This window comes from Hydractinia symbiolongicarpus, chromosome 6, assembly GCF_029227915.1.
Source record: "Hydractinia symbiolongicarpus strain clone_291-10 chromosome 6, HSymV2.1, whole genome shotgun sequence".
In the NCBI taxonomy this organism is placed as follows: domain Eukaryota; kingdom Metazoa; phylum Cnidaria; class Hydrozoa; order Anthoathecata; family Hydractiniidae; genus Hydractinia; species Hydractinia symbiolongicarpus.
In genome coordinates, this window is record NC_079880.1 from 8826500 (window position 1) to 8839459 (window position 12960).

The 12960-nt window shown below is 33.1% G+C and overlaps 1 protein-coding gene across 2 annotated transcripts; it reads left to right on the plus strand.

Annotated features, from left to right (window-relative positions):
* Positions 1-136: 136 nt before the first annotated feature.
* LOC130647940 (lysine-specific histone demethylase 2-like) lies at positions 137-12857 on the plus strand. 2 transcript variants are annotated; one of them, XR_008982908.1, is made up of 20 exons: positions 137-851; positions 1120-1209; positions 1278-1482; positions 3295-3330; positions 3577-3718; positions 5188-5314; positions 5770-5833; positions 6443-6613; positions 6884-6958; positions 7303-7437; positions 7731-7908; positions 8075-8133; positions 8483-8683; positions 8924-8998; positions 9421-9537; positions 9688-9813; positions 10521-10640; positions 11602-11754; positions 12424-12727; positions 12762-12857. XR_008982908.1 is itself a non-coding variant. In XM_057453946.1 (19 exons), the coding sequence occupies exons 1-19, from the start codon at positions 673-675 to the stop codon at positions 12511-12513; spliced, it is 2343 nt and encodes a 780-aa protein (XP_057309929.1). In that variant the 5' UTR covers positions 137-672; the 3' UTR covers positions 12514-12857. The 2 variants fall into 2 exon arrangements, 1 of the variants encoding a protein (XP_057309929.1); XM_057453946.1 differs by having other exon boundaries at positions 12424-12857.
* The last annotated feature ends 103 nt before the right edge of the window (positions 12858-12960 follow it).

Below are 12960 nucleotides of genomic sequence, written 5' to 3' on the forward strand. Positions count from 1 at the left end.
TTTTGTTCGCCTTTGTGCTTTCATTCAAATCCTTTTTTGTATTAATTTTTTTGTCTAACATAACCTGAACACTTTAAGAACTGCTTACATATTTTGTTTTCTTCATTCTCACCGAGTTTATACAGTCCAGCTTTTTCAGTGAGACTCCTTACCCTGACTGGTCTATCTGGCTGCGTGTGTGGTATAAGAAAAATACAAACCAAATTCCTATGTTTTGTGTTTTACTGCAACTCAGCAGTGCCGAGTTGGATGGGTGGTTTTACATACACAAAGTGGTAAACACTTACTTTTCTTTCACAATTCATGACGCTACAAACAAACAAAAAAAACAAGTTACATACTTGCAATAAAACAATGAAAACAAGCTTGTATATGAAATGACGTAAAACAAGTCTAAATTCACAAAGACTGATGCCAAACAGCCAATACATTATACACAAGAAATAACGCACACAACAAAAACATATTTTTACTTTAAAAACAAAAATTCCAAAGTTTTACTTTTCGCATACGTACCCACACAGCCCAGATACTTTATACACTGATAAACAAAAAAATTATACAAGTTAAACTGCAATACAACAAAAAAATACAATAAAACCCAGCATGTATTAACAAAAATAATATATAATAAATAATTTTTTTAGTGCTTAAAAAATAACTGCAGAGAGTATGGAAACAAGTGGAAAAAAAGGAAAACGTACACCAAAACGGAAATCATTTGCTGAAAATGAAGGTTACGTGGTTCCTAAAAAGGTCAATGCCAACTCAAATGGAAGTAAAATCAGAAGATGTCAAAAAGCGACTTGTCCAAGCAAAAGTCTTAAGTGCTTTGCTGAAGCTGCTGTTAAGTGAGTTTTTAGAGTTAAAATTTTTAGTAGACTTAGTGTAGACTTGATTAAACTGAGATCAGACTCAATTTATGCAAAGTATCTTTTTAAGTTAGTTGCCAAAGCATAGATCAGAATCCTTTGTTCTCTCACACCCAAGGCAATGCACAAAACCTTTTTTATCATAAAAGTTTCTCTAATATGCAGATTTTTCAAAAATTCAGGAAAACTAAAAACCTACCCAATTCTTGCAATGTTATATTTTTTGAAATCTGATCTTAATTTGTAGTTGTGCAAGAACTGGTAACACATCAAGATGGTATCATATGTCAGACTTCGAACATTTTTGCAATGATTGCTTTGACTATTTTTACAGAACGTAAGTATAACTTTGTAGGTCACAAACTTTGTGTGAATTTCAACTAATAAATGTGTATGTATTTCTAGACACAAAGAGGGATATAAGCGATACGAACCTTGGAGAGCACACTGGAGTTCAAACTGTCGTAAAGAAGGCTCATTAAAGTTGTTCTTCGCTGAAGAGATAATGCCATTTTGGGTGCAATGTAACAAATGTGACAAATGGCGTGAGCTTGAGAATAATAAAATTGTAGTCAATAAGAAATTTTGTGAAACTTTTGTCTGTTCCAACGTAAGCACGCCTGTTTTCACTTTTTTGTAACTGTAATGATTTTGAAATTTCTTCACTGGTGGCAATGTTGATACTGCAATTTGTGTTAATTTTGTTTTTCACATTTTCTTCCTGTAAAATGATTTCCGTTCCTTTTTGAGCATCAAGATCACAATGTTTTAGTGGAAGACAATAGTGTCCTGTTGTGGTTACGAAGTCCTTTTTTTTCTTCCCAATAAAAGCCAAGTCACTAGTAAATCCAACTTCATACTGTGAGGCTTCATAGTACTACGACTGATCAGTAGTGGTATTTCATTCTCTAATATATCAACAGAGAATTTGTACTTGTTGCCGCCTAGAATAACTGGTATTATTAGATTTCTTGTAGCTTTTACTTTCTTTCCATCACCAAATCTATATATAGAATCAGATCCATTTCTCCCCAGCCATTGTCTTTGTACAGCCATAATCCAAGACACCTCTACCAAAGAGTTCTCCAACAAGACAATATTGCCTTTCGTCTGGAAAGGCTGCAAAAAGGGTGATATGGATCTCATTTAGATCTTGTTTTTTTTCTGTTGGTCTACTATTCTGTGATCTGAAACCTCTTTGCTCTTGACTTTTTTTATTAGCAAAGTATTTTCTTGAGTTACATTCATGGCACCTCATGAGTTTCCCATCCTTATCAACAGGATTTATTCCTGAACGTGTGCTCCTTGACAAGCTGCCCTTGGTATCAGCATGTAGATTTCCGTACAAGCATTCCTGTTTCACAGGCAGAGCTTCCACATAGACAGCATCTTCTGCTGTATTCAGTTCTCTGAATATCTTTATGATTGTGCCCTTCATATTCATGTATTTGAGTTCTGCACGAGTTGTACAAGACAGTTTTTCATTGTCTTTAGACATAATCACAGCTGTGAGAAAAAAATAATGCCCGGACAGCAGCTTCTGGCAATGCCATATCATACTTGGATATCTTATTGTAGAGCTTCCCAAACTGTACAATAAAATCAGGAAATTTGTCTCCACTACTACTCTTCTATAGAGCCATAAAACTATAAAAAAGGAAAAAATGCTTTTGTGCTTTTATCTTTCAAATAATTTTGAATTTAGCTTGAATATAATCTTGTCCTGATCCAACTTCTGCTAGTGTCAGCACGCATACCGCCTCCTGTGCCCGACCAGTTAATAACAAGTATACAGCTGGACCTTGCTTTTTCTTTGATAGTTCTGTAAACAAATCTGCCAGATCTCCAAATCATTCTTCCAACTGTTAGAGTCATTCTCTTTAAACGCTGGTGGAGCCTTTCAATGTTGTTGTTGCCATTGTTCACGAACTACTTCACCAATTGGTTTGCACACACACCTGCCAACAAATAGCCAACAAAAGGGAAAGTTATCACTCTTACCTTAAGGAACACATCCGAGTGTGTGCTGTCAATTGCTTTCTTTTAACACAAATTGCACCAACAATAATCATAAATACCAGGCCAGTTGATATTTGCCTATACCCTCTACTACCATGTTAATTGATTCTTACTTTAATGAGGTAACATGAAGGCTTCGCCAGTCTGAATACTATTGTATTGGTTACTGAAAAATAAAAACATAATTAACATAAATTGCAATATCAACATTTTTGATATGCTTATTGCCTTGTTCTCTGTGGAACAACCCGTGTGAGTGTAATTGGTAACAAGTGTGTACATAATGCAGACATTCAGAACACGGGACCCACATATCCAGTGTAAATATGTGGAGTACAATTACAAGTGCATAAAATAACTGCAATCTATGAAATTATAGCTTTTTCTTTTTTTGACTTTATAGGTGGATGATCTTAATTGTGATACTGCTGAAGATGAGGTAGCTATTAGTTTGCTAACAAATCTTCGATAATACCACTTAATAATAGATGACTTTATATTAAAACGTTTTATTGACATGTTGTAAAAGCCGAGGCTAAGCCTAAAATTACTATTTCATTTATCAAATTACATAACAGATCTGCTTTAACATGTATTGTGTTCATATGAAGTGATTATTTTTCAGAGTAACACATGTAATAAAACTTATATTGACATGTTATTTTTTGTTCTTTGTCTTCTTCAGGTGACAAAGCAAGTGAAAAATTATAAATGGATCCATTCAATAACGTGTTTACCATATTTAAAAGACAGTCCTGCTTGTCCTTTTTTAAAAGATTTTTATTATGATGGTATTGGATTAAGCCCGCCAAAGAATCCCTCTGAAGGTAACAAACATTGTTTTGCTTAAAACTTAATGTATTTTTTGAGTACCAAGTTGTACTAATAAAAAGACTTTTTTATCAGTGTACGGAGCTTTTTGATAAATTTTATGACGCTTTATCATTAGCACGAAAAACTAGTACAGACTTCTCTCACACACACACGAAAATTGGTTAAGATGTGTTATTGATAGGACCTGCAAAATGTCAGGTTATATAAGAGGTTGACTAATGCAGGCCTATTAATCAGAAAAATTCATGTGCATGACAAATCCAAATGCTTCGATAATTTTGTTTGTCCAAGCAATCCTAAAATATAGAAGTTGCAAAAAAAATTTAAAAAAGTGAAACAACAAAATTCCTTTACCCCTGTACACTGCACAGGTTGCTCTTTTGGCATAGGGAACAAGTGTGGTACAAGTTCTACCAATGCTCATGCCTGGGAATTTCAATCCAGATATTAAAAAATTGTAAGTCAAGTCACTAATTTTGTGACTACTTGTGAAACAAACAATGTTTGTATGTAAATTAAATTACGGGAAGTTGAACTTTGGCTAATAATGACTTGTTAACAATAGATCATGAAAATCATTACCTAAAATAATATTCCGTTATTGTCAAATATTTTTTTATTTTACTTAGTTTTTTTGTTTTTAAAAGACGACCATACCTTCTTCTATTAATATACTGGCGCTTGCACTTCTCTAAGAAATGCAATGATAACCCACCCAGGAAATAATAATCATTTCGGTACTATTGTGAAGAAACTAACCAAGAAAAGCCTATTTAAAGCCTGTAAATCCTAGCTAATCCACAATACCTAGATAAACAATTATATAGACTATATATATTATCAACACAGCCACTTCATAGTGGTAACTGGATTACAGCTGATACCTGACCATGCAAACTTTCACTGATGTGGAGGTGAACACTGATAAAACACGGATAAGACAAGTCTACATAATTTAGCTAGCCAAACATTATTTCGAACCTGGAGAGCAGTTAATGACTTAACTATTATCCCATTTCTCAGAATTGGGCTTGTCTTTGCATGTGCGAGAATGATTGCTCTACCCTTATTAACCGGCTTGTCGATGTAGCACACCTAAAAGCATATTTAAAACAATTGTTACACATGTGTCAAAATTTTCCTGAAAAAGCCTTTAAGAATCTCTCAAACATGATTAGCTAAGAGGAGTGATATAAAATACAAGTTAAACAGTCTGAACAAAAGAAAAAAACAAACAGTCAAAGTATACTACAGATTCTTATAAGTAACTTATGTTTTTGGACGTTTTTATTTTTCTTAAAAAGTGCAAAAAGGATTATAAAGGAAATCTTATTTTTTAAGGAATTCCTTAGAAAAACTTACCTACAGCATCCCTTGGAAAGTAGGAATATATTTGGAAAGTAGGAACATCTTTACAATATCCTGAAGACAATAATAATAGAATATAAAATACTGTTTTTAGAGCCCAAACAAAAATTTACTGAAAATATGATACCCTTCTACAGTCCTGAAGATTCTGAGAAAGCACGGTGTATCTGTGCAGATGTTATGACAGGTGAAGAAAGAGAAGAATTCCCTCATCATATCAAGTAGGTTTGATGTAACCTCACTCTGGCTGTCATCAGTGACTGACATTATTTCCTTTTTTATATATTTTTTATATTTTTATATATCATATATTTTATACTTTGAAAAATAGGAAAACTAGGCTACATGTTAACTAGACTATATGGTAACCTAAATGTATTATATTTAGGCTAAATAGTTTAACCTTTATTTTAAGGAACAATGCGTTATCAAACCTTATAATTTTCATGGCCAATTTTCTATTTGATGAAATCCTTGATTTTACACACATTATATTTATTTTGAGAGATGGCAATTTGTGTCTCACTAAAAGAAAGATATGTAGCGCAGACCTTTCAAACAAACTTATTTCGCCTTTAAGTTAATGCAGAAAAAAGGAGAACAGATTAATATGCAAATTTCATGCACCATTGCAAAACTCAGCTTTTGTATATATTTTATATTTTTTTCATTTCAGAGATGCTTCAATTTATCTCGGTTTACGGAATCTTGTTATGGCAATGTGGAGTATTAATCCAAAGGTTTGCAACAACTTTTTTATTTTTCGATTGATCATTATAAAACAGAAAAAAATGAGCTTCTGCTATTTATCTTGTGTAAACTAAAATCCTTACAGTTGAATAATTATATATTTCATATGGCAAAAAAAACCTTTCGTCTAAATAGTTCATGAAAGTCCTTTTTCACCCATCTGATTCAATCATTTACTACAAACCTACAAAAGTTTAGAAGCAATCCATCTATTAACATATCTTATACTCGGATTGGGAACTTTAGACCACACTGTATAGGTTTTTTGTCATTACAAAATCATATTGTATAGGTTTTCTGTTATGTGGCGATTTTTATACTGCATCGTCATCAGTAACACAATATTTTGTATATAGTGTATAAAATGGCACCATTCTTATATTGAAATACACTAAGTAATAAGTTTTTCAAACTTGGAAATAAAAATGTGAATCAATGCCTTAATCTGAAGAACTCAGTTCCGTAATGTTGGCCTTGACCTAAAAGATGATGTTAATGCCAGAAAATGTTGCATTTCAAGATTTAAGGTGTTTATACAATGACTTCAGAATTGGTATAAAAATTATCTGATAGCCTTACATGTTATTTTTTTATTTTAGCAATATCTAACTTACAGGGCATGTTTGAATTATATGATCTGTAGAGGTCTTGCGAGGATAACACTGGCAGAAGAATTAAAAAAGATATTAGATTTCCTAACAATTAATGGTTACGTAAATTTTGGAATTCTTCCACGTGTTCCAAAGCCATTTAATTTAGATTATTGGAAGGTAAGTGTCTTCGAATAAAATACAGGAAGTCTGATTTGGCTGACCTGGATCTAGTTAAAAATTGATGTTAAAATACACTACTTGCTATTAAGCTACACACCAGTGGGAATTTCAAGATGTGTCTAAATTTTTGTTATATTGAGAAATTCTGTGATGTTCTTTGTTTCCAACAAAAAATACAAAAAAAAAAATCACCTATCACAGATTGAGCAGCTTCCAGTATGGCAAGCGGCATGGAAAGATAATTGTTTTTTAAATTTTTTTCTGCAGGGCTCTGTTGTTGTAATTGGTGCAGGCATAGCTGGTGTTGGTGCAGCGAGACAATTGCACAATGCTGGTTGCAAGGTATAAAGTCAATGTAAAGAAACATAGTTTCTATGGTCTAAGTTCCCCCCCCCCCTTGCACCCGAACAAATAGCATAGATCATAGTGTTTTTTTTAAATGTGCAATTTACAGACTCCTATTTATATGCTCTAAGTGCCCATGTGACCGAACAAATAGCATATATCTAAATCCAAGTACTCTATGACAAAAATTCGTTTGAAGCATTCAAATTTAAATCTTCTAAATGAATACACCTTAACTGTATTTTTTTTTTAACTAGAATCATTTTTTATTTTAAGGTAGCTTAATCAAATTATATATGGTATTCTTTCTTTATGTTTTTTGTCTTGTTTTGTTGCTACAGGTTACGATACTTGAAGCTTCTGATTGCTGTGGTGGGCGTATAAAAGACGACAATACTTTAGGAAGTTGTATTGGACTGGGTGCACAAATAATAACAGGATGTATAAATAATCCATTGTATGTCATGTGTGAGCAGGTAACATGTATATGTTTTAACAAGTTCATTTTCTGGTAAATACTTTGATGTGCTGTTGTTGGATGGCAAGAAGACTTCAGTTTTAAAAGAATTGAATATTCCACCCCTTTCGTTTAATACAGATAAATACCTGACTTTGAATGATTGACTTAATTCCTAGTTTTAAAAGAATGGAATATGCCAGCACTTTTGTTTGATACACAGAAATACGTAGAATTATTAAAATGTATAATGTGCGCCAAAAAACGAGTTTCTGCTTGCAAATATTCAAGCTTAATTTTCAAACATTATAGGTTTCGTTACCGTTGCGATATTTGGGAATGCGATGTGATTTAGTGGATAACCATGGATTTTTAGTTGACTCACCAGTAGATCAGGAAGTGGAATTTCGTTTTAATTTAATGCTAGACTCTTTAGAAGACTGGAAACAATCAATCGATAAAGGCAAACATGAGCTTTTTTCCCTATCAGGTATTTCTTTTTGGTCGTTGGGTATAACATTTTCTGTTATTTATATTTGAGTTCAGCAAGTAGAGATTATGAAATATAATAATAACAAGTATTGAATGCAAATGGAGTAATAAAGGCATGTTTACACTATCTAAGTTTTGACACTTTCTCTCTGCTTTTTCTTTAGAAGCTCTAGCAGAACAACAGAAAGAATTACAAAAAAGTTTGTGTAAAGAAATGTCAGAGGTAAATGTAAAATATTTGTTCCAATGAAATTATTGAAATTATTTCGTACAAACTATAGGATAGTTGTGTTTCCACTTACTTACTACAGTGTCAACTTTAATTGTCGTTCTCAACGTATCGCTATGAGAGATTCAATTTGAAAATTCGATAAATGGTAGTATTAACTAACACCTGCTTTAAAATGGTGTGGCATTTACTTAGGGTTGACTTGTTTAGGACTAAAAGGGTATTAAGTTTTCTCAGAGAAGCACGATTAACTTATATCGTTTTTATATCTGCGAATACCACCAATTTTATTGTCTCGCTTATTTGTCTCATCGACTGGGCTATTTTACTGTAACTTATTTAGGAAGAAAACTGTTTACTTCAATTTCACCTTGGTAATCTTGAATATGGTTGTGGATCATCACTTCAATATGTGTCTGCAGTACATTGGAATCAAAATGAAGAATTCCCACAATACAGTGGTGCGCATGCGTGGGCAATAGATGGGTTTGAAAAGATAGTGCATGAAATGATAGATGGACTAGATGTTAAATATTCCTCACAGGTTTTTCTTGCTTTTTATTTACGTTTAATTTTGGCTTTGTTTTATTTCATTATTACTAGTCGTTAGCCCGTGGAAAAATCCACGGGTTCACCCGTCGCAGCTAAGCTACCATTTTGCGTGACAGACAGACGGACGGACGGACGGAAAGTCGTATACGGGCATTATAATATAGATGTAATAAGTTGAGCCAAGGCTTTGTTCACTGAGTCTATATGGTAACTGTTTTATTTTTTCATTCAGGTTGTTTCTGTAGATAGCTCTGGTAAAAAAGTTGTTGTGAAGACAAAGTGCGGTGAAACGTACAAAGCTGACAAGGTAATAGAAAGATTGCCTGAAAAGACATGTTTTATTGATGTTTAGCATACTTTTTTAATTTGTGAATCACCTTAAAAAACTAATTCATTAAAATATTTCCAATTACTTTGGCTTGCTTTGCTTGCATTCTATTTGTTTATTTTTATACACTCAAAAATTTTTAAACCTTATTTTTAAGTTATTGTTAAATAAAAAGCATAGGAACCGAAATAATGACCTTTGTTTTGTTGTAAGTGGGGCTGAAAAAACTCTCGTTGATAAAAACTGAAGATAAAATCCGTAAAGTAACGTCGTATTGTATAAATCTTGTTTTCTGGACTTATTAAAATGTTTCTCGATATCCTAACAAGTTGAATGAAATTTATCATGAATATGTCGGAGTACTGATTTGTTTTTTTTTTGTGAGATGATTGTTTATTTAGGTTATATCAGCCCTTCCATTAAGTATATTCCAATCACGATCGATCAAATTTAATCCGCCAATCCCTACAGAAAAACAAAACGCATGCGATCGATTAGGTGCAGGACTGATAGAAAAAGTGAGTATTTGTAAATAGAAAAATGTCGATATACCATTTATTTGTAAGTTTATATGTAGACGATTTTGAAAGCCCACTTCATCCTTACGTTACATTTGTGCAAAAAAAATGGCATTTAAAAACGAGTTACATGTCCATTATTTTTCGTAGATTGCGCTGAAGTTTAAAACACCATTCTGGCGTAGCAAGATCGGCGAAGCGGATTATTTTGGTCACGTACCTGAGTCAGTGAAAGATCGTGGATTATTTTCGGTATTTTATGACGTCTCAAAAGGTGTAAGTGCGTTACTATTTTGTTTGCATGCTCAAAGTTTCTTTCATTTGTATACTACACAAGCGCACAGTGTTTTTGTGCTGCTTTTGCTAACAAACACTGTTTCTTTTTAATCAGAGCAACTTCAAGTAAAAAAACTACTATTAATATAGTAGAATGACTCACTGTGTAAAATACCTCAATATTTTGCACCCAATAAAGCTTCCTTATTCTACCATCACTGTGTCTGTAGGGAGGAGCGTGTTTTCTGCGTAGATGGAATGTATGTCGGACACAAAAGCAGTAGACAGGCTTTTCAATCCTGGCTACTGAAAAAACACAATATTTTATGATTTAATGCAGCTTCTAGTATAGTTGTAGCATAGTTCACATCAGGTACATATTTTCGAATTTCTACTTGGCACGATATTCGTAATCTACTGCAGCTGCTGTAACGTAGAACACTTATCTGTTGAAGATAGGGAATCTAGACATTTCTATGTTTTTATGCATTCCTCTCCGAAAGAACTAACTGCATCCTCTTTTCTGTTATTCATATGTCATTTTAACTAAAAACAAAATATAACTTAGAATTAAAACACTATATGAAATACTAAGACTGAAAAAAAAAACGTCACACACAAGAAAAACATTTCGCGTAATACAAAAATTCAAATTCAAGGATGCTTTCTGACTATGTATCTCTTATGTCTCAACTTTTTCTCTTCAGGAAAACTACATCTTGATGACAGTTGTTGCTGGCGAAGCTGTCAAAGTTAAAGCAGAGATGACGGATGAACAACTTGTAGATAAATGCATTGAAACACTGAAGAAAATATTTAAACCTGAGGTAAAAAAAATCTACTTAAATTTTATGTTTTTTTTGTTTGTTTCTTGTTTGTTTGTTTGTTTTTGTTTAGTAATTTTATTTTATTATTGGAAATAGCCCTACAGGATAACTGTATTTGCATTTTTTTGGTTGGTCACTGCATTTTCTATGAAATATGTTTTCTCAAACATTAGTCAAGCGGTTCACATATGAAAGGCAAAAATCCCACCAGTTACAGTAATCGTCATATAGCCATGGTCCTGGCCCATTACGTGAAAATCAAAATGCATTAACTTGTTACAGAAAGTGACTTCAAAGTTGTTATTGGATGCTTTTAGGGGTAAATAAAATAGGGGTAAAAAAGCCTCTTTTTATTGAAATGATGCCACCAAAGGGAGTTCACATGGTCAAAAATTCCCATGCAAGTAAGCTTCTCATTATGTTTTTAGACCAAACGTTGAATAATTTATATCCCACTAACTGATTTAAATAGGGTTGGAACCCTACATAATATATCATCGTAACACAATTCAACGTTTTAAAAAAGGATATGACAAAAAATGAGGGTTCTAAAAATGTAGCGTAAACTGCTTAAAACAATCCTTCAACTCCAGTCTCGCTAAAAATTTAGTGATTTACAATCCTTTAGCTCCCGTATAGCTAAAAGTGTTGTAATCTACAACCCTTCAACTCTGATATATTCCTTACGGCGAAATAATATTCAGTCAAGATATTTTCATTATTTTCCACGGAGCCAGAACAATAGCAACACGGCTATTTCAATAAAAGGTTACTTAAGTATTCCAAATTTTTTATACAGGATATCAAGAATATCATTTTGTTTATGAAAGTACGTAGTATAAATAAATGAGTGATACCAACAATACAAGATTTGTTTTTTTTTTAATTTAATTGTATATTGAGGCTTTGATTTGTAAAATTTCTTTATGTGGTTTAATATTTCAAAATTTCCAATATGTAGGGTGAGCTGAAACCAGTTTCATACGTAATCAGTAATTGGGCGAGTGAACCTTCTACTAAGATGGCGTACTCTTTTGTTAAAGTCGGTAGTTCCGGAAAAGATTGCGATATCTTGGCAACTAATATGGATGAAAAGATTTACTTTGCTGGAGAGGTATGTGTTTTGACACTCGAATGACGAAGACGTGCATTTGAGACAGATTAGGAGATTTTAGGAGAGTTTTTTTTCTTCTATGTAAAAAAAGTTGGTTTTCGATGAAATTTTCCGTGTAGGTATGTCAATCAGTGTTTCCTTGTTTTTACGACGATAAATATCTTTGATGGCAACTACATGAATGTTTCACTTTGTCCTTACTAAAGTAAAATATGATAGCTGCACATGCGCAGTGACACTCACTTTAGCTGAATTTCACTTTGGTTAACATGAGATACACCCACAATGAAATTTCCCTTCTCTAAAAAAGCTTAAAGTAAAATTTAAACCAAAGTGAGTTTCCTGACGCTTATTTAAATGCTGATTTTCTGTGCTGCGGCTAAACTAGGGTAGGAGTCTACTCGAGGAGTCAAACGTGCGAGAAGAGCAATTTTATTTGGCATGGAATGTTTTCTCATTCCACTCAGTTGATATGCGTCACAGCTAGCCTGCGGACCCTGAACATTAAAATCTTAAGATAGAATTAGGTGACCTTAAATAATATCCATCGTCTTATCCTGTAAAAAATATATATTTAGACGTGTCTGTCGTACAAACGCTGATTTATGTAAAAACTGCTTTTAACTAATTTGACTACGAAGATATATCTGAATTACATCTATGTTTCAGGCAACGAATCGACAATTCCCTCAAACGGTGACTGGCGCCTACTTGAGTGGTTTGAGAGAAGCAAAAAACATTCTTCGATCGGGAACTTGACAACTGTTTCGAGATGTTTGTCAATATATTTGAGATTCCGTAGAAGAAAGGTCGAAAAGTGATCTGTTGGTTGGAATGCATCATCAGAAAGAATTGAAAATGGCTAATATTGGTCGAGTGAGTGTTGAATAGAGCGATTTGGAGGTGTTATGATAAGTGTGAAATAAGGCGATTTGAAGGTGTTACGTTGAGTGTGAAATAGTGCGATTTGAAGGTGGTATGTTGAGTGTGAAATGAGCGATTTGAAGGTGTTATGTTGGATCTCTTGCCAGTATTCTGTTGCATTTTGGACTTTTTTGTACATTTTCGTGTGTTTAGCTAGGTTAATATATCATATTTATACATTTACTTGTTTTTTAACCATGCTAGCTTTACTACGCATGCGTGCAAAGCTGTGAAAGGGGAGATGTTTTTGTACGCAGTTCATCTTGTGTTTTTATAACCTTT

What these genes read in the sequence shown, in the direction of transcription:
- LOC130647940 (XM_057453946.1), top strand. Translation starts at nt 673, where the DNA reads ATGGAAACAAGTGGAAAAAAAGGAAAACGTACACCAAAACGGAAATCA. An exon ending in AAACGTACAAAGCTGACAAG is followed by an intron (nt 8,999 to 9,420) that starts GTAATAGAAAGA and finishes TTGTTTATTTAG; the next exon opens with GTTATATCAGCCCTTCCATT. An exon ending in TTTATGACGTCTCAAAAGGT is followed by an intron (nt 9,814 to 10,520) that starts GTAAGTGCGTTA and finishes TTTTCTCTTCAG; the next exon opens with GAAAACTACATCTTGATGAC.